Source organism: Leptonychotes weddellii, chromosome 15 (genome assembly GCF_054177405.1).
Source record: "Leptonychotes weddellii isolate Sample4059 chromosome 15, ASM5417740v2, whole genome shotgun sequence".
Taxonomy (NCBI): domain Eukaryota; kingdom Metazoa; phylum Chordata; class Mammalia; order Carnivora; family Phocidae; genus Leptonychotes; species Leptonychotes weddellii.
The window spans coordinates 1065140-1087034 of NC_138383.1; the positions used below are offsets into that span (position 1 = coordinate 1065140).

The following is a 21895-nucleotide window of genomic DNA, read 5'->3' on the forward strand; positions in this document are numbered from 1 at the left end:
TGCCCGTCAATCTGGGCTGTGTCCTCGTTCAGGACTTGGGTGACCACCCAGGGGATCTCACCAATGTCACGGGTTGAACTGCATCCCTCCAATATTCCTGTGTTGAGGTGTTAACCCCCAGAATCTCAGACCGTGATCCTATTTGGAAATACAGTGGTCACAGATGTGATCAGTCAGGATGAGGTCATGCTGCCATAAGGAGACCCTAATCTGATGACTGGTGTCCTTATAATAGGGGAAATTTGGACACAGACATGCACGCGGGGAGAAGGCCATGTGGACGTGAAGGCTGAGATGGGGCGATGTGTCTACGAGCCAGAGAACACCAAGGACCACCACCAGAAGCCAGGACACGGGCCTGGAACAGATTCTCCCTCCAAAGGAACCAAGCGGCTGACACCGTGATCTTGGACTTGTGGCCTCTAGAACCACAAGAAAATAAAGTTTGTTTAAGTCCCCAGTCTGGTACTTTGTAACACCAGCCCTAACATGTGCTGCGGGGGCTGTCCCCGACCCCGCGGGCATGCTCCTGGGTGTGCGCGCCCATGTCTCCTGCCTCTTCTCTCCACTGAAGCCAAAGCCGCCTCCAGACTGCTGGCTCAGCCTGCCGGGCATCTCCGTAGCACCCACTGGTTACGCTCTTGCAGGCGTCTGGGCCAGCAGAGCGCGCCCCACGGGATATGATGGCCCATCTGGGGGAGTAGACTGGATGCTCTCTTAAGTGGGAGCACGTGTGCCCTTGGCAGAAAGTGGCAGGAGCCTGGAAGCAGGGGAAGGGTGGGGGGCGGGGACATGGGGCTGAAGGGAAACAGGGGCATTGTGGTGAGGGCTTCCTGGCGGGCAGCGTGGGCTGGGCAGGTGGGACCGGAGGCATTTATTTAGATCCTAACCTGGGAAGTTTCTGAGGAGGAGGGCAGAGTGGCGCAGGCCCGACAGAAGGTGACAAGTGACCGGGAGGGATACGGGCAGGGCGGGGCCTTCTCTGGCAATCGTCAGGGCCCTGTGCCTCCTCTGCTGTGGGAAGCCCCCTTGCTTTCCAGGAGGTGGAAGCAGCCACCCTCACCAGACATCGTGGCCTTTTCCCTGAGTTTCCAGGCCTTGGGGAGATGCCTGGGCCCTCCCCACGACCTTGGCACCCACTCGCCTTCCTCAGGGGTCCTGTCCTTCTAGTGCCTTCTCCTACCCTCTATAAGGCACCTTCTAGGCCCAGCTGTGGGGCAGACAGCAGTGGCCGGGAAGGATCTGACCCCTTTGGCCGGGGCACAGCGACAGGTGGGCTGAAAGATGAGCCACTAAACATGATCCTGAGCGCAGGGCCGGAGCTGCTCCGTTACACCCCTCCCGGCAGGAGCATGACTGCACAGCTTTATAGAGCGCCGCGGGTCCTATATAAGGGGCAAGTGCCCGGTCACAGGGAGCACAGGGGCGGCGCCGGCGCTGGAGGAGACTGCATGCGCTGTCCGAGCCGAGCCGGACACGTCCCTTCCCCGAGCAGCAGGGTCCCCACAAGGTGGACCCGCCACAGCACCCAGGATGCCCAGCAGGACCAGCCGCTATGCCCGATACAGCCCACAGCAACGGCGCAGGCGGCTGCTAGCCCATCGCAGCGTGCGCTTCCCCAACGACGTCCTGTTCTTAGACCACATCCGCCAAGGGGATCTGGAGCAGGTAGGCCGCTTTATCCGGGCTCGGAAAGTCGCCCTGGACACCATCCACCCCTCAGGTGAGTGCCTGTGGGGCCAGCGCAGTGTCTACGGGGTCAGGGGAAGGTCTCAGCCTTGACCCCTCCTGCCCTGCTCTGCCTTGCCCTGCGCAGGCCTGGCCGCCCTGCACGAGGCTGTGCTCTCTGGAAACCTGGAGTGTGTGAAGCTGCTGGTCAGGTACGGGGCTGACATCCACCAGCGGGATGAGACTGGGTGGACGCCCCTGCACATTGCCTGCAGCGATGGATACTCAGACATAGCCAGGTGAGAGGCTTAGGCCAGGGGCTTCGTCCGAAATGCTCTGGCCTCAAGTGGCCTCCAGGATGTGGTCTCGAAAAGATGGCCCTGGGAGTACAGCTAAGAAAGAACCCTAAGAGCTTCTAGAATCTCCTTTCTGCCCTCTTCCCTAGAGCAAACTGGAAAAGTCAGCCATTGTTTCTGGAGGGTCAGGTTTCCTCCTCTTCACCCCTCCTGGAAAAATTTTAAAAAACGTGTACCTCAGGACTCCAGCCTGCGACCCTGGGGATGGGGTGAGAGCACCCTCCGGGCCACCTCCCCACTGCCAACCTTTGCACCCCAGGTACCTCATTTCCCTGGGGGCAGACAGAGACGCAGCCAACAACGATGGAGACCTGCCCTCAGACCTCATCGACCCAGACTTCAAGGACCTGGTGGAGCTCTTCCAAGGGACCAAGATGGACTGAGCCCAGCCCTGCCCTGCCAGGGCTCTGGCCCTCCCTAGAGTAGTTGGGTGCCCACCTCCCCCAGGTGCTTGGACCTGCCCCACCGGTAGGGCAGGCAGGCAGCCAGGACCCCCGTACCTGGGCAAAACCCCCACCCCCCACACTTCTGGCCTGGCTTTTTCACCAGGTGAATTTTTTATTGTGACACTTTTTACTTTTTCAATAAACGTCATTCCCTAGCCCCTGGTGGTAGCCTGATTACTGGGGACGGGACCCTCCCAGTTCCCCCGCTTCCGGTGGTCAGCAGGCCCTGCTATCCATGCCAGGCTTGGGGGACCAGGAGACAGCGCCAGCGCAGGGAGCCAGAATCTCGGGGCTCCCGGCTCTGAGGTCTCCGACCGCGCCAGCCCCGGACCCCCAGGACCCCGCCGTCCCCAGCCCCTCAGCTGCGCTCCCCGGGGCTCCGCAACCCCAGACACCGCCGCTTCCGGACCCCATCCCGCTGCCCCCGCGTCCCCTGCCCCCGGGCTCCTCAGACTCCGCCGGCCCGGTCCACGCCCTACTCCGCGTCACGCCGGCCCAGCACAACCGGGTGCGCCGGCACCGTAACCCACCCCACCGGCCTCAGGCCCCGCCCCCGAGGCCCCGCCCCCGCCGCCATGCGGGCGCCGGCCGTCACGTGGCCCTCACGCTCCCCGCGCCTGCGCACGCTGCGGTGACGTCACTTCCGGCCGGGCCCCAGCTGGCGGCGGCGGCGGTGGCCGAGCGGGCGAGGTGAGGCGGGCGCGGGGGCGGGGGCGGGCGCGGGGGCGGGGCGGGCGCGGCCGGGATCCGCCCTGGCGCGGCGGCTGGCGAGGGGAGGGTCGGGGCGGGGTCGCGGAGGGCCGGGGGCGTGCGACCCGTTTGGTCCGCTGCGCCCGAGCCCCTGGGCCTGCTGGGGGGCGCGCATCCCGCCGCGGAGGGTGCGGCGAGGAGGGGCCGTGGGGACGTGGCGGGGCCGGTCCGCGCCGGGTCTGGGGACCGGGCGCCCCATATCCCCCGGGGAGTTGGGCTCGGAAGGAGCAACCAGGGGCCCGCCCTTTTAGTCTCTGGAGCAGCCGCCGCCGAGGTGGACGAATGTCCTGCGGTTCCCCGTTTTCCAAAGGGAACATTCCTGGGGCTGCTTCTTGGCTCTTGGAACGCAGCTGGCCAGGCTCCCCCGCAGTTTTCCCTTCTTTCCGTTATCCAGCCTTTCCCACAGTCCGGCCTCCGCAGGCCAGGTGGTGCGGGGCTAGGTGCAGGGTGGAAAGGGAGTAAGATGGGCCCAGCCCTCAGGGAGCTAGCTCACTGGGCTGCAGGACCTGATTCCGCCCACGGGGGCTGCCGCCGTTGGTGGTGGACAGAGTGCCACCAAGGAGTGCAGGGCCGATGGGGTGGAAGCCGTGTGTGTGTGTGTGTGTGTGTGTGTGTGTGTGTGTGTGCGCGCGCGCGCGCGGTTTCGAATTACAAAAACAACCTGGGTTGTGACAAAGCTCAGGGGGTACGGAGGTGTACACATCCTGTCCTCGGGCCAGCCCCAGGTAGGCTTTCAAGTAAAGGCAGTCTTTTAGTTGAATCTCAAGGATGAGTAAGATCTTATTGGGCGGAGGGGACACCTTGAGCAAGGGCCCCTGAGTGGGCAGTGGGGAACAGCGAGTGAGTTCTGGGTAGAGAGCTTTTAGAGAGGAGTGGGGGTGGGGAGGAAAAGGACAGGAGCCATGTCCGGCAGGACATAAGCTTGATTTGGGGTGAGCTGAGGGGATGGTGAGGTTTCTGGGCCAGGTGGTGTTGGGTGCGTGCACTCAGGGCTGTTGCTTGGGATGGGAGCTGCAGGAAGGAGGGCGAGGGTGCGGCACTTGGAGGTTTTGCCCCGGGGGTCTTCAGGGGAATGCCCCTGTTGGGTATCCAGTACAGCAGTATTCTGGTACCTGCTTGGATAGTAGATTATTTTCTAGAAGTCTTAATGGCTGATACTGTTGAGTACCGCAAAGACACAGAGTATCATGGGAAAGTGGAATCTAAGAAAAGCATGAGTATCAGAAATTCCAAAGGAACACAGAACGACCACCATTTGCATCACTGATTCTAACTCCAGAATACTCATTGTCACTTTTCTGAACAACAGAGTGTCCTTTCCTCTCCTGTTCTTAGGCATATGGCTGTGTGTTGGGAAAGAGTCTGAGACTGGGGGACTGACGGCTGGGCTTCGGGTCCTCCCATGCCCTGCCTCCCCCCAGGAGGTCTTGGAAGGTCCTCGGTTCCCGTGCAAGAGCAAGGTACAAACCTTATCCATCTCGAGAGACTCCCTCCTTGTCTCTGAGCAGAACCGCATTGATGTCAGGGCTGTCCAGGGACCTGCCAGGGGGTGCCAGGAAGGGCATTGGCGGGCTCTGGGGTGCTCAGGTCAGCTGAGCTGTCTGGGCCTGGCCCTGCTTGCTGTGGCCCTGGAGGCCCAGATCCTGGGAGTCACTGGGGGTTCAGACCCTCCTTTGCTGGATGGCGACTGCTTGCTGTGGCTGGTGGCACTGCTGTCTTTTCACATGTCCTGGACATTCCTGGGCCTCCACCTCCCTGTGAATGGGCTGCCTCTGCATTTGGGGTGCCCAGCACTGTCCTAGACCGTGGTTCTCCCAGAAGTGCCCAGTGAACATCCTTGGGGGCAGCTTTGGCTTAGATGAGTACTCTGAGGCCCAGAGAGGGAAGGGATTTCCCTGGGGGCAGCAGAGCAAGGATGGATGACCTCCAGCCACAGAATGGTTCTGGACCCTGCCGTGTGCCTAGCACGTAGCCACCAGCTGCCGTGAGCTCGATAGCCGTGGACAAGGGTCAAGCCCTGCAGAGTGCACAGCGCGGGGGCAGCGAGTGGTTCTCTGTGGTGACGGCAGCTGGCACAGGTGGTTCTGATTCAGAGACTGTGTTTGGGGGTGGGCTGCAGCCCAGCAGTCAGACACATCTGAAGGAATAGATTGGGCCAGGCTGAGGGCTTGATTGCATTAGAGGGTCCAGGGTGTGCAGAGCGGGGGAATTACTTGGGGAGGGGTGTCAGGACTGGGGTAGGGGGAATGGTGCAGGAGGCTCTGCTGTTGTTGGGGGGATGGTGGTCGGACAGGGGGTGGCTGGAAATGGGAAGAGGTAGCTGGAGAGCACACCGGAGGCTCTGGGAAGGATGGCCCTGGGCTTGCCGATGGTGGGATCATGGGCTGAGGGGAGACCATCGTTGCGTCATTAGATCTGAGACACCGGTGACTGAGCTGCCCTTCACATCATGGTCACCAAGACTGGAAGGATGCTGCAAACGTCAACGTGCTGGTAATTGCCAGATGTGATCCTATTACTTTTTTTTTTTTTTTTTACGATTTTATTTATTTATTTGACAGAGAGAAAGACAGTGAGAGAGGGAACACAAGCAGGGGGAGTGGGAGAGGGAGAAGCAGGCTTCTCGCTGAGCAGGGAGCCCAATGCGGGGCTCGATCCCAGGACCCTGGGACCATGACCTGAGCCGAAGGCAGACGCTTAATGACTGAGCCATCCAGGTGCCCCAGAGCTGGGGGAATAATTGTGCCTCTAGTCCTTTTGAGCAGAAGAGGGAAAGCAAATGAGGGGAAGGAGGGAGGTGGTTTAGGAAGCGGTGAAGGCCAAGTACTCTCTGACTGGGGCCTCCGGCCTGCCCTCCGCTAGGCTGCTGCCCCTGCCCCTCATCTGTGCACCAGGTCCCCATCCTGCTGGACTGGGGCTCCGTGGTCCTCCATGGCTCGGCCTGTCTTGCTAGGTGTCCTTGGCACTCCTCCAGGCCCATGCTACTCTCCCCAGCACTCTGGTCACCTGGCCCCTCCACACCTGCCTCTTTCGTGGCCCTGCTCAGCACTTTCCCTCAGCGGTAAACACGCTCAGATGTCCCTCTGCTTCAGCAGACATGCCCCGTAGTCAGCCTGGCCTCATGCCTCCCTTCATAGCTGCTCCTCACAGACACGCAGACCTTGGCTGACTGCCCACTTCCTCGCCTTACTCCACTGAGACCCTTCCTGCCGAGGTCAGTGGAGATATTGTCATGCTGGTCCAGTGGTCGCTTAGGTCCAGGTTGTACTCCAGCTGTCCCCTTAGATTTCTCCCGTCGGAGCCTCTGTGGTTGGCCCTCTGCTGGGGGTTGCTCCCAGTGGGCTCGTGTCCCCAGGCTTCCATCTTCTGTCCTTTTGGGTTAGTTCCTTTTGCTCAGCCTCAGTGCTGTGATTTGCCTGTGCTTGCTGTGGTTCCGGCTCCCAGCTGAGTCGTCTTCGGTGGCAGGAGCGGGCTCGACATACACCCCTTTCTTTAGTGGCTCTTCCTTTGGGTGCTTCTCTGGCCGCTCCCGTGCCCCTCCCAGCAGCTGCATGGCCCTTGTCTCGGGCACATACCCAGGACTGGGATGGCTGTCACTGTCAGGGGGTGCATATTGATTGCTTTTTTTAATGGAAACTTTTTTTGGCATCAGGATTGGAGGCCCAATCACCATAGGAGGTGAGCAGAGTGAGTGAATGGCAGGTCACTGTCCCTTCTGTCGAGCAGCAGGCCTCTGGCCTCTCAGGAGGCTTCTCCAGGAGAAGCTTCCTGCTGCCGCTGAGTCCTGCCAGGTGGTGGGGTCTGGGGGCGGTGGGGCCAGTACAAGATGTTGGCGATAAAGGCCCAGGGAAGGCAGGCTGAGCTGGAGGGAGGGCTGGGAGGGCGCAGGGGTTTCTCCGGTCTGGGAAGACAGGTTGGTGGGACACAGGCTATAGCAGTCAGCCTGGTGGGCTATGATCTGCGGCTGGGAAAGGAGGCAGAAGGTGGCTCTTTTTTAAAATGTCATTTTATTTGTTCTTCAAGTCTCCAGCCTGTGAAAAGCTGCTGAATGTGTGATGTGAAGGCGCTTCCCTGTCCAGTTTGTCCAGGGTACCAGAAACCTGAACTGAAGTAGGATGTCCATACGGGAGGGCCTTTGCTGATAAATGTACAGGCCTGGGACAGGGACTTCATCATGCTGCTGGTTTAGGCAGGAAGCCCAATGGGCAGCGGGGCTTGGTCCTCAGTGTGGGGACCGAGTGCTCTGTGGGCCCGGGGCTCAGGTCACAGGCACAGCTCCTGCAGGCTGGCTACTCTGGGGCCAGCCCAGGTTAGGCCTTGGGTCTGCAGACAGAGAGGAGCAGGTGAGGTGTCCATGTGTGTGCAGGTAGGGTGACGGGAGCTGAGAAGGGGTGAACACCTGAGTTAGCTGGAGAGGATGAGTAGGGGACCCTAAGATGAGGCCACATGCCCACAAAGGCCAGGTGATCCCCAGAGGCTGCCCTGTGGGGAGAGGCCCACAGCAGGGCAGGTGAGGTGGGGAGGGCAGGTGCCCTGCAGCAGGGGCCTCTGGATTGAGGAGGACAAACTGCAGGAGGACTAAGAGCACCTGGGCAGGAGGAGAGGCAGGCCTGGATGAGGGCAGGCAAGGGCTGGCCGGTCCTCCTGGTCCCTCCATCCTGTCATGTGTCACATAACTGGAGCTTTCTACGTTGTCCCACTGCTGACAGCCCCTTGAGTGTCCCAGGGTGTCCTTAGGCCAGAGAGGGCTTTCCCTCTGCTTGAGTGTTCGGGGGGCTGATGTCTGGGAAAGAGGACCATGGGCAGTGAGACCCCTGAGTCCAAGGAAGGAGAGGTCCCTTTGTGAGGGGCTGGGCTTCTGCAGGGTGGGGTGGGGTGGGACATGGGCTGCTGTGTGTCCTCCAGGAAGCTGGTTTTATGCTCTTTTGTGCTTCTTGTCTTGCTCCTTGGGCTTGTGTTTATCTGTGCAGGTGTTCAAAGGCTGGATCCTTGATGACATGACTGAATAAACCAGAGAGCAAGGACCCACAGCAGCCCACCCTTCTGGCCCTCTGGGAAGGGCTGCATCTCCATGCTCTGGGCTCCAGGAGGGAGGGGAGGCAGAGGCTCTTGTGCTCAAGACCTCCCTCCCACTGCCCCCGGTACCTGGGGTCATCTGTTCTGGGGCCAGGCCTGGGACTGGCCCTGTGTAGGCGACTTCCTTACTCTGTGCTCTGTTGTCAGCCAGAGAGAGGGGACAGCGTTCCCTAGCTAGTTTGAGACTGAGCCTAAAAATACCAACCCCCAGGATGCCTGGGTGGCTCTGTTTTTATGCGTCTGCCTTTGGGTCAGGTCATGATCCCAGAGTCCTGGGATCGAGCCCCGCATCAGGCTCCCTGCTTAGTGGGGAGCCTGCTTTTCCCTCTCCCTCTGCCTGCCACCCACCCTGCTTGTGCTCTCTCTCTGACAAATAAGTAAATAAAATCTTAAAAGGAAAAAAAATACTGCCCACCCCCGCCCCCAGGGCTATAAAATCTGAGCTGACAGAGAGGCTGTAACAGGCAGCACCCTGGGGTCTTGGTGCCTGGGTCAGACCCAGGAGCTTCTTGTAGGCTCACACTTTCCCTCTAGCCTCCTGCCCTGTTGGGTCCTATCCAGGGCCCTGACTCGCTTGTGCCCTGGCCTCCAGGACCAGGAAGCTGGGCAGGTTCCCTGCACCCCCTGGGCCTCATGCTCTTTTGGGCTCCTCACCACGAAGCCCGTCCCTGTTTTACAGATGGGAACCAGGCTCAGCGGAGACAGCACGCCAGGCCCTGCAGGCAGGGAGGGCAGAGTCAGGGGTCACTGGGGCGCTGCAGCTCTCCCCTGCAGACCCAGACTTCCCTGAGAGGTGTGCCATGACCCTGGAAAGGGCATCTGAGCACTGCTGCTGGTGCCATCCCAAGCCACCTGACTGGGGGGGAAGGGGCTCCCTGGGTGGCGGTGGTCCAGGGGCTGGGGGCTGCCTGGAATGAAGGTGCTCTGAGTTCAGGGGCAGGTTGCTGGCCCCCAGCCTCCATCTGGTTGACTCTGCCTGGATTGTGGCTGGGCCTCACCCCCGAGGGGATCCCCAGTAGGCAATGAGCCCACAGCAGTTTGGCGTCAGCTTGAGGGAGAAGGTGGGCCCCACGCCCCTTCCCACTCTGAAGCCCCCATGGAGAGGGTGACTCTGTCCCACTCCCAGGGTCTGGGCTTCCCTTTTAGAGGCCGAGGGGACCCGCCAGTGGAGCGCAAGGACCAGACACTCCCGCAATGACCAGGTGGGTCTTAGGCAGTGGAGTGGCCTCCCCCGGGGGGCAGGGGGTGGGCCCCGCTCTGTCCCCATCCCTTCCTTACATGTTGCCCCCCCCCAGTTCTCCTGTCTCCAGAGTCGTCTACAACGGCAAGAGGAACAGTAGCCCTCGCTCTCCCCCCAGCAGCAGTGAGATCTTCACCCCGGCCCATGAGGAGAATGTGCGCTTCATTTACGAAGGTACGTGGGGCACCCCCAGCCAGGACTGGGGCTCCGAGAAACTCCCTGGAGCCCCCCTCCTGCCGTTCCAGGGTGTAGGCTCTCCCCCCGCCTTTAGGGGCCGTGTCTGGTGAGGAGGCCCAGTTCTGGTCCTGGGGGGCAGGCAGCTCCTAGGGGAGGAAGTATCGGAGCGGGTCAGGTTGACTCCCGGGGGGGAACCGCTGTGGAAGACGGGATGGTGGTGCGCTCTGGGAGGACCCGGGCGTGTCAAGAAGTGGTGTGGCCGGGGTGCGTGAGCACGCGTGCACCCGTGTCCATGAGTGACACGTGTGCCCGGAGGTGGGAAAGGGGGGGCGCCTGAGCGGAGGATCGAGAGCTGATGGGTCCCACGTGTCTCTGTGAGTGCAGCTTAGTCGTGGTGCAGACAATGACAGGCTTGCTAAGAGCCAAGTCAGGGGGGCAGAGAGCAGAGATGGGGTGCTCTGAAGACAATCTCAGGTCAAGAGCAGGCCAGGTGGGGGCTGAAAGCCGTGAAGGAGGGGGCTGGGGGCTGGGGGAGGGGCTACCAGGATGCTCTGAGGGCTGGGGAGGGATGAGGGCACTGATCACTTGGATTCTGCCTGACTACCCAGCCATGCTGGGGGCTCTGACGCCACCCCCTTGTTTTTCGCAGCCTGGCAGGGCGTGGAGCGAGATCTGCGGAGCCAGATGTCAGGCAGCGAGCGGGGCCTGGTGGAGGAGTACGTGGAGAAGGTCCCTAACCCCAGTCTGAAGAGTGAGTAGAGGAGATGACCTAGGAGGGAGGGGCTGGCCGGGGGGCTGTGCTGGGGGGAGGGCTGGAAGGCAGTGTGGCAGAGTGGACCAGGTCCCAGGGCTTCCAGGGGCAGGTGCAGGATGGGGGGCCCAGATCTTGCCTCTCCATCCATGCCACCACTGAGTGCTCTGTCCCCTGACAGCCTTCAAGCCCATCGACCTGAGTGATCTGAAGCGCCGGAACACGCCGGACGCCAAGAAGTCCTGAAGCGTGTGGTGTCCCTCCCCTGGCCTCTGGGAGACCCAGGCGCTGCCTGATGTTGGTCTCCTGCGGGTTCGGTCCTGGGGGGGGGGGGGAGGGGCTGTAAACCCCAGGACCAGGAGGGGCATGATTGATGGCCAATGCCTGCCCTTCCTCCCCGAGCCCCCTCCTTTCTTTTCAGGGGGTCTCAAGCTGCCCTGTCACTGGGGGTAGGGGGGTTTGGGCCCTACCAGCCCCTGCTCCCCCCGGAGTTGCATCTCTGGAGCGCCTGCTCTGCCTGCCCTCACCCCAGGGCCTTGACTGACTCCTCTCCACTTCCCACCACCTTCCATTGCCCCCACCCCCTGACTGCCCCCCCAGCCACTTCCAAGGTCAGGAGGGAGACAAGGGGGCCTCTGCTGTCTCCCAGGCTGGTGGGACTGGGCTTGTCCGTGAGGTGGCCAGGAGGCAGGAGGCAGGCGGCCCCTCCTATACCTGTTGTGTATCCCCCACCAAGCCCCGCTGCTTTTCTGGGCTGGACACCTTGGGGAGCGTCTAATTTTTCACCCCGCTGTCCAGCCTGGCCCCTTCCTTCCCTGCATCAGCTTCGGGATGACACTAGCTCTCCAGGCCTGGGATGCCACCGAGCACTCCCTCACAAAGGGTCTTGGGCAACCAGGCCTAGCCCCTTGCTGTCCGCGGCCCTGTGGCCACAGCAGTCCCCTCGGGCAGGGGCATGAGGTCGATCCTGGCCCTGTACCATGTGCTGGGATGGTCACCAGGGTCCCCTTTTCTTCCTGTGTCCTCTAAAAGCCAAGTGTCTGTGATTGGAGCCCAAGGACCAGTGAATAAAGGCAGGTGGCGTTGGATCGGCCCCTTGGTCTGTCAGGCCCCTGTCCCAGCAGCCTACGCAGGGCTGAAGATCCAAGGTCAGACCCCTGAACCCAGAAATTCCGTCGGATCCCTGGGTTCCTTGAGCGGGGCTCAGGCCTCAGGGGGGCGGTGCAGTGGGAGGTGGAGGTGGGGATTTCTGGAGGAGAGAGGCTGAGGTGGCTCTCCTGTGCTCTTTAGGGGACCATTGCCTTAGGGGTGTGGACCCTGGAGGCAGTAGCCTCCCTCTGCAGCCCTGGACCTACACACTGGGCCCAGGGGGGAGTGGCATCTCCGCCATTCAGATGAAGGGGTGGCCGCTGGGGCCTGAGAGAGACCCTAGTGCATTTGACCTTCAAACCTGGAAAGCCCTGGTAGGCCAGGTCCAGAGACGCCAAACTGGAATTTATTTTGGGAACATCCTTTCCTGGAAGAGTATTCTGGGGCCTACAGGTGACTCCAGGAGGCATCTTCTTCGGGGGGGGGCTCCCCAGGGACAGGGCACGGGAAGGACAGGTCATGTAATAAGCAGCTGCCTTGGCTTGCTGCCAGTGGGTGCTGGTGGTGCAAGGCCCTGAGCCAAGTCTCTAACACGTGGCCTTGTTTGCTCCCCGGGGACCTGTGGCGTGTTTGGCCGAGGCGTTTGAATGCCCCCGGCTACCCTCCCTGGCCTCCTGCACTAGCGATGGTAGCCGGGGACCTGTTCACCCGACCACCACTGTGTGTGGACCACAGGAGATTCCTCAAGGGCTTTTCACTCCGTGTCCCTGCCAACTTAGCTTTTGTGTGAAATGGAGGCCCTCAGCTTGTGGTCTTTCTGCCAAGACCACCTCGGAGGTGGGAATGTGGTGAAGAGGCCACATGCTAGGAGGGAGGGTGGAGCTCAGATGGGGGCACTGGAGGTGGAGGCTCTGGGGGCAGGAAATGGGTGGGGGTGGGGGTGGATGGAGGCATGCTGGCTGGGCGTGGAGCCATCCCTTCCCTAACTTGGGGTCCATGTGTCCCATTTGGAGATTTTGCCTAATGGGTGAGGACTCTGAGCAGTCATAAAGGGGGTCTTGGGGACCAGGGGGAGGGGGCAGAAATGGGGTTGGGGGGATGCTAGCTAATGGGGAGGTCCTCCTGGTTGGTCTGGCCCAGCTCTCAGATGGGCATGGGCCCTCTGGTCTGAGCCCAGCCCCAGCTGTGCTGCTTTCTCCCCATCCGAGGTCCTGGGGATCTTCCCCAGGGCTGTGTGGCTGCCCACAAGTGGCTGGAGATGCCTTCCCTCTGGTACAGTGAGGGCAGTGAGCATCTTGGTGGAACAGGGATGCATCCATTGCTCCATCACATTGTACTCTGCACATGTGCACATCACTAGTTTATTCAGTGTTGACAACTCCATGGGGCAAGTTTTATTACCGTACCTTTACCTCCTTTCAGAGACTGGCCTTATTCAAATTTTAGGCTTTTAGTTTTATCAAAATTTTGATTTAGTAAATACTGACCATGCACTCTGAGCATGTTTATGTGTATTGAGCATGGATAGTAATCCCCAAACATTTAATTCCCAGCCCATGTTCCCATTAACATCTAAATATATTCTAGGTGGGTTATGGACTCAGAATGGGAAGGCAGGGTGTATCCGCTGCATCTGTCTGCCTGACCTGTCCCTTAAGTCTTACCTCCCTTCCCCCCATTTATATATTGGAGACCCCTTGGGTGCTTCAAGATGGAGTTTCCTGCATTCTGGATTTGGCTGGTCACTTCCTTCTGTTAGCAGGCTCCTCTGTCCCCTGCATTTCTGTAAGCTGAAGTGAGATACGGAGGCTGGATGGGATGTAAAATGATTGCTCTGGCTACTAGCTTGGGAACAGGCTGTAGGCAGATGCAGGGTAGAAGCAGACCTATGGGGCTACCTCAGTGAACTCTAGGAAGCTCAGTGGGGGGCATGTAAGGAGCTCTATGTGGATGTGTGGAATTGGAGGGGTTGCATGGGAAGATGAGTCTAAAGCATGGATTTGGGAGGGCCACAGGGGCTGGAGATAAGACTGGGAAATCATCTAAGATATTGATAGTTTTCACATACCAGTAAGGGAGGAGGGTGGCCTGATCCCTGAGCACTGCAGTCAAGGAGGGGAGGAGGTAGCAGGAAAAAAAGGGGCTGAGCAGTGGAAAGTGAGGGCAGAGAAAAAGCAAGCAGGGGGGGTGGGGGGAGGAGGACCTGGGGCTGAGGGCTGCCAAAGTGTCCAGGAAGAGGTGGAGGTCAGGGAGTGGACCAGCCTTGGTGGTCTTCTCCTGGCCCCACCTACAGACAACCACTTTCAACTGTATTTCTCTTTCTTAGTAGCATACACACACTGTTCCTTCTTGATTTTTCTATTTCATTCTCTTCCCCACTGCCACCTCCCATCCACCATCCTCCCTAGACAGTTCTTTTCTCTCATGACTTTGGTTATGTCAGTGTTGAGTATTTACATTATGATGTCTATATTTGTATTTAGAGCTGAACCATGTGGTAAATTGTGATTGTTTTTTCCTGCCCAACTTTGTTTTCCTCGAAGTTCCTAATGGCGTTCTTTTTTCATTTGCTTAGTTTTCTGTGTATTAATACTAATTAAGTCTTGAACTCTCCACCAGGTCATCTAAATTTCCCCTCAGTGTGTTTAGTCATTTGGTCCCCTTGAAGGGTGTCTCTCCTGTAACTTTCTGCCCTGCTTGAGGTCCCCTCCCCCCAGTGATGCACTCTGCCTGGCACACAGCGGCCATCCTGGGTATGACCTCTCAACTCTCCTAGGTTTGATCCCTGTTTATTGTAGTCCAGGTTTTCCTCTTTCTTGTTCTTCACACTCATTTTAGTAGCACGTACGTACACACGCATGCATGTGCACACATGCAAGGCAGTACTCGTATATTCTGGGGAAGGGCCTGAGGTCAAGGACAGCAGTGGAGATGGGGAAGAGGCAGAGGGCCTGGAGTGTTCATTTTCCTGGACAGAGATGTTGTGTGGGTGCTGGGCTGTGAGAAAGTGGGTTCCCCCACCCATCCCCTCTCCTTCCCACCTGCAGGGCTGCCTGGTCAGAGTCAATGTTTATTGGCTGGGCAAGTCCAGCCCTTGCCAGGCCTCTGCCTCCACCCTCAGCTCTGCCGGTCTGCTGCAGTTCCCTTGGTGACAGGGACAGGGGTGAAGGAGAAGGGCAGAGGGAGTCAGGATAGGGGGGGCTGTCAGGAGGCCACTAGGTGAGTGGCGCACCCCCCAAGGCAGTCACCAACCCTGAGCTCAGCTAGCGTGAAGGAGAACTGCTTTCCCTGTACTAACTTGTGCCCACATAGGCTTCTAGGCCTCAAGGGCTGGCAGGGCTTGCCCTGTGGGCAGGGGCTCAGGAGGGCCTGGGAGAAAAGGTAGCTTGAAGCCTCAAGGTCAGGGGCCTCAGTCTTCCCCCTGCATGGCTGGTAAGGCCTCCCTGCTCTGCAGACTGTCCATCACAGTAACACTGGACACCCACCTGGGCCGCAAGAGAGCTCCGTCCCCCGTAACTAGCTGCCCCCTTCTCCCTGCCCACCTCTCTCCCTTCCCTCCCTGCCACATCCGGGCCTGCAGTGGGTGTGGGCCTCGCAGGGTGAAGGCCGCCTCAGGAGGGCCCCGGTGCCTGGTGGGTGAGTAATTTTATTTACCTTTCCTGAGAGGCCTTCTGTCCTCTCATTTTCTCCAATTAGCCTGGCTCTGCTTGAGCAGTTCCAGCGCATGTGGCCTGTGGAGGCTGTGGGCACCCCACACCCCGGAGCTCCGTGGTCACCTCCCACCAGCTCCTTGAAGCAGGGACACCTGGCAGGCCGCTGGAGCTTGTGCTCTCCGTTCTGGCTCCTTCCTCCTCCGATGGCGTCCTCCTCCCCGACACACACCCCCCCCCCAACAGGCGTCACAGCGCGGGTCCCGGGGCACTCCAGAGTGAGCACGGCCTCTGCTCCTGCACCTGGCTCCGACCTCTGCATCAGACGCGCTCTCCCCAGGAGGGCAGCGTGGGCCTCACGGTGCGTCCCCAAACAGTGGGGTTCCCCACCCCAGTGCACCGCCCGGCTCTTCCTATAGGGGACCCTCTACTCTTTCCTGGTGGGCACCAGCCCTCGCTGCCCGCCACGCAGGGTGCCCACCGCTGCACTCCGCTGTCCTGCCACACGCTGGAGTGGGGTGTCATGGGTCGGGCCGCTCTGCTAAGTGGTCGCGTGAGGACCACGCAGAGGTCTTGGGAGAACTGCTGCCGTCACTCGGGTCATTTCAGTTTGGGGGTTGGCGGCTCCCCATGTTATCTGCTCCGCGGTCGGCAAGCTGTGGCTAGAGCCAGATCGGGTAGAGGCCAGGAAGAGGTCTCCAGTTGGGGGTCGGCCGGCGATGCCCTGACGGGGCCCGAGGCAGAGACGTCGCCGTACTCTCGAGGGGCTGGTGGCTTCCCTCAGCCGCCACCCACCCCGTTCGCGTGCCTGTGCCGCGGGGGGGGCCAGAGCCAGCGGGGGCCCACCCACTCTGGCGCAGGGTGTGTGGACCCGCACCTAAGGCAGCGTGGGAGGGGGGCCAGAAACTGCTCCAGCGGCGGCGGGAGGCGCACCGCCAGGCGCGGCGCATGCCGTCCGACCCTCTGCGGGGCTCTGGCCCCGATCCATCTGTAAAAGGGGGGCTCCCAGAGGGAGCAGCGCTGGGCCCAGCCCGCGCCTCTCCTTCGGCTCAGCTCTCCGGGGTGTGCAAGGCAGGCACTGCTCAAACTCTTTATTGTTGGGGACTACACGTGTCCTTAAACGGCGGCGCAGCACGGAGCCGCCGTCCCCAGACCACCGCGCCGCGCGGACAGGTGGACGGGGAAGGCCCCGTGGCGCCCCTCCAGCCGCCGTCGGGCATCGGGTTCTGGGTTGTCCAGCCCCAGCCGGGGCGCCCGGGGCCCCCCGGGCCTTAGAAGGGGTTCTCGGCCAACGCGGGGAGGCTGCCGACCAGGTTGGGGTGTGCGGAGGGGCCCCGCGCGGCCCCGTTGCTGCCGCCGCCCCCGCACAGGAGCGGCTTCTCGCCGGGGGGGCCGCCGGGGGGGCCGCTGACGGGGCGTCGCTCCCGCAGTGAGGCCCCCGCGCGCCAGCGATGCCAGCACCGTCGCAGCTCCGACTGCACCTGGGGCGGACGCGGGTGGGTTGGGCCAGTCCGGGGTCCCCAGCCTCCCAGGCTCCAGGGACTCCCAGGCGCCCTGGGTGCAGAGCGAGGCGGGCTCCAGCATGGAACACCGGGGGCTTCGGCGCCCCGGCTCCCCCTTCACCGTGTGCTCCCTGAGGACCCGGCTAAGGTTGGCCGTCGGGGCGGGCAGCACCCAGCATCATGGCGACCGCAGCCAGTAAATGCAGATGGACATGAAGGGCTCACCCCCCCGCATGGGTGAGGCCAGGGAGCCCAGCTGCACGCCTGGACCGGACCTCCCCACCTACCTCCTTATTGAGGAAACAGTAGAGAACAGCCACTAGCAGGCCCTGGAGAGAGGGGGCAGTCAGGGCAGCACCCAGGCCGGGGGGGGGGGGGGCGGGGGGCAGGTGGCTATAGGGGGCAGGGCGGCACCTGGAAGGAGCTGAGGAAGAGGTCGAAGAAGAGCTTGGCAGAGCGCAGGGTCCCTTGGGCATGCTCGTCTGTCACGAAGGCGAACACCACTTCGTGGACCCCCAGCAGGGGGATGAGGGTCAGTGTGGACTTCGCCAGCCTGTGGGTGGAAGCCTGAGCTGCCAGGGCCTACCCTGCCCACTGGGGCCCCGGTGTCCTGCCCCCGCCCCCCTGGCCCCTGCAGGGTCTCTGGGTCTGTGCACTGCCCGCACCCACCGGAACTTGTAGTCGGTGTAGCGCATCTGGCGGGCTTGCAGCTTGGCCATGAGGATGAGAAGGACGCGGATGAAGATGAAGAAGTTGATCTGTGTGTGGAGAGCACAGCTCAGGGCAACCCCCAGATCCCCACTTGACCCTCCTGGCTCCCATGTCCCCGGGGCTGCTGGGCACCCAGCCAGGGATGGGCAGCCGAGCCCGAGGCCCAGGACACTGGCTGGCGTCTCGGCTGAGTGCCAGGGCCTCCCTCCTCATCTGCTCAGGCAGGATGTCATCTGTCTCCTCAGGCCCCACAGGCCAACAAGGAAGGAGGGGACTGGCAGGCAGGCCCCGCCAGCCTCTGTACCCCTCTCTGTGGGGCCAGCAGGTGCCTCATTTCCTCACCAGGATCGCCAGGAAGACAGGGAAGCGCAGGATCCACCAGAAACCCATGTTGTTGTTGCTGGTCCAGCACCTGCAGGGCAGGGCCTGCTCACGTCCTGCCAGCCCCCCGGCCTCCCACCCCCCTGACATCCTGGGGATCTAATCAGTGCCTTGGGAAAGGAAGGAAAATGGTCATAAATGACCCCCACCCTGGGGCAGTCTTGCTTCCCCACCCACCACTACCTCTGGCTGGAGGGTGCCCCCCGCACCCCCCCCCAGTGCTGTCCGGCTACTCCCCATAGACCCAACCCAGCACCTTGTGCCCAGGAGGGGTGAGCCCCTGGCTGCCTCAAGTCCACCCTCCGGTCAGCTCATACTCACTGGATGTTCTCAAACAGACACTTGACCACGGCCCAGGGGATGACAAAGAGCATGGGGGCGCCTGCGGGGAGGGGGCAGCTGTGGTCCGGTGGCCCCAGCCAGCCTGCCCCCCACCGCGCCAGCCTACTCACCCCAGCCGATGCCCAGGTAGAGGGCGAAGAAGCTCCTCTCTGGGAAGGCGGCGAGGCCCAGCAGGCCGTGCAGGTACACACCCTCCACCAGCAGCCAGCAGTAGTTGGCCACGACGCCGTACTGCATGAACACGGCAGCCACCCGGCAGCCGGCCACGGCCTGGCCGCAGGCGCAGCATGAGCTCAGGCCGCATGGCCCCCTGCCGCCCTGGGGCCGGGGGGCCCGCAGGCCAGGTGTGGGTGCTCACCCCGTCACTCAGCCAGATGCTCACGCTGAGGTCGTCACCGATCTTCTGGCTGTAGCGCGTCCTGAGCAGCGTGTCGATGACCAGCACGGAGCCGGCCTTGAGCACAAAGGACGCGAACAGGTTCACGTGGATGTAGTTTCGCGTGCAATGCAGCTTGCTGCGGGGACGGGGAGTCAGGGCCTGCCTGCCGTCCTGCCCACCGCGGGGGGGGGGGGGGAGGGGGGCGTGCACAGGTGGGTGGGCATACCTGAGGCCCAGCAGGATAGCGAGGGCCAGGAGCAGGGCCCCCAGGGACAGAGAGTACCCCACTGTGTACATCACCTGGAAGCCGCTGTACATCTTGGCCGCCTCCTTCTATGAAGTGCGGTGGCTGGTCAGGGCCGGGGTGCCACTGCCCCCGTCCCCCAACCCCCGGCTCCCGCTGCACCTGCCGCGGGCTGACCTGGACCTCGATCTCCTTCTCGTCCATCTGGCACTGAGAAGCGTCGCGCCACGACTGCCCGCGGGGCCCGCGCACCCACTGCCCATCAGGCCCACACTTCTTGAAGACAAGGCGGTGCTGCACTGGAGGGCCGGGCTCCGGTCAGCACCTGACCCCCAGCCTGGGCCCCCTCAGCCACCCCCCACTTCCCCTCTGTGCTTACCTTTGTGGTGCCAGGGCAAGTACCAGGGGCAGGACATGTTGGCCGTGGTGTTGGGAGGGGTGTCCGGCCAACAGGAGTACTTGTCGAAGGTTCGATTACAGACTAGCTCTGTGAGGCAGGGCAGGCGGGAGGCGCCCCTCAGCAGGGCTGGGCTGCTCCGAGAAGCCCCTGGGCTTCATCCTCTGCGCCCCAGCATGCCGTCGCCCCCCAGACCTCCCTGGATGCCCACCAGCCGCCTACCCTTGCACACCTCACCTCTCCAAAGGGCCCCAGACCCACCTGGGCTCGCCCCTCCTCTCAGTGCCCCCCTTGCAGTGCCTCCTTTTCTGGGGGCGGAACCCCTATCTGTTGGCTTCCTTCCAGGGTCCAGCGCAAACTCTGTGGCCCAAAGCCCTTCCTTTCCTCTGCCCAGCACAGGCCCCCTCCCTCGATCGGACATGGCTCGGCCTCCTGGCAGCTACTTCTACCCTCATCTCTTGCTGCACCCTAAGTGACCCTCAGAGCTTGTACATAAGAGGGTGCCCCTGTCCCTGCTTGAGCCCTCCCGGGGATGGCCCGTCTCCCGTCTCCCTCCCCTGGGGGCTCACCAGTGGGGGGGGGCAGCAGGCTCAGGTTGTAGAGACACTGGTCACCGTAGAGCTTCCACTTCTCGAACAGGAAGTCCATCACCTGGGCAGAAGGGGCCCAAGGCTGGGGGGAGAGATGAAGGGACAGGTGAGACAGAGCCATGTCAGCCGCGGGCCGGATGGGGAGTGGGCGTAGCGCTCACCTGGCAGGCCAGCAGCAGCAGCAGGAGCTGGGGGCAGTGTGGCCGGGTGGGGGGCATGCCTCTGAGCGGCCACCCGCCACATCTGGCTGGGGCTACACAGCTGGGGCAGAGGGGTCCTTGTGGGCACGCACGCTCCTCTGGGGACTTCCGGTCAGAGCAGCAGGGTCTGTGGAGGGACCCCCCCAAGTGAGGAGGTCCCGCTGGGCCCAGCTGTGACCGCCCCTCTGAGCCTTTGATCCTATTGAGGAAGTGGGAGCTGGGAGAGAAGACGCCAGAAGTCGTCTGTCTTCGCCAGTGATGGGGCTGGGGTCTGGCCCTGTGCTGGGAGGTGCCGCCCAGAGTCCTGGAGGCCTCGTGTCTCCCTGGGTGGTGCTGGGTTTCCCACGGCCTGCGGCTCGCTTGCTCATGCTCTCTCCGCTCTGACAGCCCCGGAGCCCCACCCCTGCGTGCAGCTCTCACCATCTTGCCTGCTGGGGGGAGCAGCCTCCCTAGTGACCCACCTCCTCCCTTCGGCCTTTGCTGTCCTCCTCACCTATTCTTAGACCCTGGGAAAGGCAGCTTGCCAAGCTAGGGTGGGATGCCAGGGCCATCCATCACCGCAACGTGGTTATCGAGGTGGCCCAGGCCAGTTCCCAGCCTTGCCCAGGGGACCAGGAGTGCGGGCACATGCTCAGGATGGTCCCTGTCACACACAGGCCCCATTCCGAGGACCGGAGTATCTAGGTGCACCCTCTGGGCCCCATGCAAGGCTCAGGCCTGGCTTCCTGGGTCCCCCAGGGCACGTCGCGCAGGTGGTTGGCAGCACACTGCTTTGAGACGATGAGTGTAGGCTGCCAGGGGCCCAGGGGCGGGACCCCTGCCCTGGTGGTGCTGGTGGGAGGGCTGCCTTGGGTCTGGCCCAGGTCTGAGTGGAGATCTGGGGCAGCAGAGCCCTATCAATTCTCCTTTCTTGCTTTCTCTGACTCCGACTGAATTCCATGGGGCAGCAGGGAGGGGCCCTTTAGGGCCTGGGTGTGAGCCCTCTAGGAGTGACTTGTGTGAGTCCTCTAGGCCTGTGGATGGACCCTTCTCTGGGCCACCCTGGCAAGCGGTGAGCAAGGGATGGACGGATGGAAGGACGGACAACCAGTAGGTTGGAGGACAGTGACTGGCCAGGGGTAAGGGGGGGCAGTACGAGATGAAGGCAAGTGGAGGGTTTCAGTCTCCTCCCATCAGGGTCCAGTTGGGCCTTTGTGGGGCCAGCTCAACTTACCTCACCCCTAAGGGGACCCTGAGACACTACCACGCAGGGTGAGAGCTCAGTGATCCGAGGTGGGCACCCCAATCACAGCCTGTTGTGGGGCTCCTGACCCGGCCCTTGGTCATGGGTGCAGGCCAGGCCTGGTGGAGGCCTCACCCAACAGTCACTGGCCCCCAGTCCCTGGGCCAGGTGAGGAATCACCCAGGCTGCGGGTTCAGGAGAGGAGCCCCAGGACGAAGGGCTCTTCTGGCAGAGAAGGTGTAGGCAGGTGGAGAATGAGGGGTGGCTCAGCTATCTCCAGCTCTGGGGTCACCCAAGGGGCTTTACCTCCTGATTCTGATCAGACAGCCCTGTCTGCACCCCTGAGCTCGCCGCTTTCCACCTTATTACCCTTGCTGGAGCCAGTGCGGTAGGGCGTGGCCCTGCGGGGACCAGGCGGCCCGCTCCGTGGGTCCTGGACTATCCCAACACAAGTATCAGCTCAGTGTTGGACATGTGGGCAGGGGTTCAAGTGGAGAGTCAGAGTCAGGGGTCTCCTGGAGGTCTCCGGGCTAGGAACCCAGGTGGTGTTCCCCAGCCCCCAGCTCATCTCCTGTCCCCTCTTTCCCAGCACCCCCCACCCCCCCACCCCCAACCACATCCCCGTCTTCACCCCGCCTACCCCCCACCTGCTGGGCAGGCAGTTGCCTGGCCCCAAGCCTGGCCGAACACACCACTCCTAGGTGCTCAGGGCCCCACCAGTGTC

The 21895-nt window shown here is 62.1% G+C and overlaps 3 protein-coding genes across 11 annotated transcripts in view; 2 read left to right on the forward strand and 1 right to left on the reverse strand.

Annotated features, from left to right (window-relative positions):
* The first annotated feature begins 1399 nt into the window (after positions 1-1399).
* On the forward strand, positions 1400-2625 carry PPP1R27 (protein phosphatase 1 regulatory subunit 27). Its single transcript, XM_006743081.3, has 3 exons — positions 1400-1723; positions 1817-1967; positions 2284-2625. Exons 1-3 carry the CDS (start codon positions 1534-1536, stop codon positions 2405-2407), a joined length of 465 nt encoding a protein of 154 aa, XP_006743144.1. The 5' UTR covers positions 1400-1533; the 3' UTR covers positions 2408-2625.
* A 463-nt stretch (positions 2626-3088) lies between these two features.
* MCRIP1 (MAPK regulated corepressor interacting protein 1) lies at positions 3089-11552 on the forward strand. 9 transcript variants are annotated; one of them, XM_081804266.1, is made up of 8 exons: positions 3448-3589; positions 4556-4680; positions 5634-5713; positions 8976-9089; positions 9443-9498; positions 9592-9710; positions 10363-10464; positions 10646-11552. In XM_081804266.1, exons 5-8 carry the CDS (start codon positions 9491-9493, stop codon positions 10708-10710), a joined length of 294 nt encoding a protein of 97 aa, XP_081660392.1. In that variant the 5' UTR covers positions 3448-3589; positions 4556-4680; positions 5634-5713; positions 8976-9089; positions 9443-9490; the 3' UTR covers positions 10711-11552. The 9 variants fall into 9 exon arrangements, with proteins under 9 accessions (XP_081660391.1, XP_081660397.1, XP_081660395.1 ...); XM_081804265.1 differs by lacking the exons at positions 3448-3589; positions 8976-9089 and adding an exon at positions 3089-3160; XM_081804264.1 differs by lacking the exon at positions 8976-9089.
* Positions 11553-16307: 4755 nt separating this feature from the next.
* GCGR (glucagon receptor) overlaps positions 16308-21895 on the reverse strand; it is a 6790-nt gene continuing 1202 nt past the window's right edge. The window contains exons 2-14 of the mRNA XM_081804261.1: positions 19911-20076; positions 19729-19831; positions 19142-19249; positions 18940-19061; positions 18745-18851; positions 18498-18654; positions 18250-18409; positions 18119-18179; positions 17759-17828; positions 17375-17463; positions 17120-17258; positions 16993-17034; positions 16308-16684 (exon numbers count right to left, since the gene is read on the reverse strand). Of these exons, the coding sequence (XP_081660387.1) occupies positions 16475-16684; positions 16993-17034; positions 17120-17258; positions 17375-17463; positions 17759-17828; positions 18119-18179; positions 18250-18409; positions 18498-18654; positions 18745-18851; positions 18940-19061; positions 19142-19249; positions 19729-19831; positions 19911-19967 (1425 nt within the window). The 5' untranslated portion in view covers positions 19968-20076 and the 3' untranslated portion in view covers positions 16308-16474. The remainder of the gene's footprint in view (positions 16685-16992; positions 17035-17119; positions 17259-17374; positions 17464-17758; positions 17829-18118; positions 18180-18249; positions 18410-18497; positions 18655-18744; positions 18852-18939; positions 19062-19141; positions 19250-19728; positions 19832-19910; positions 20077-21895) is intronic.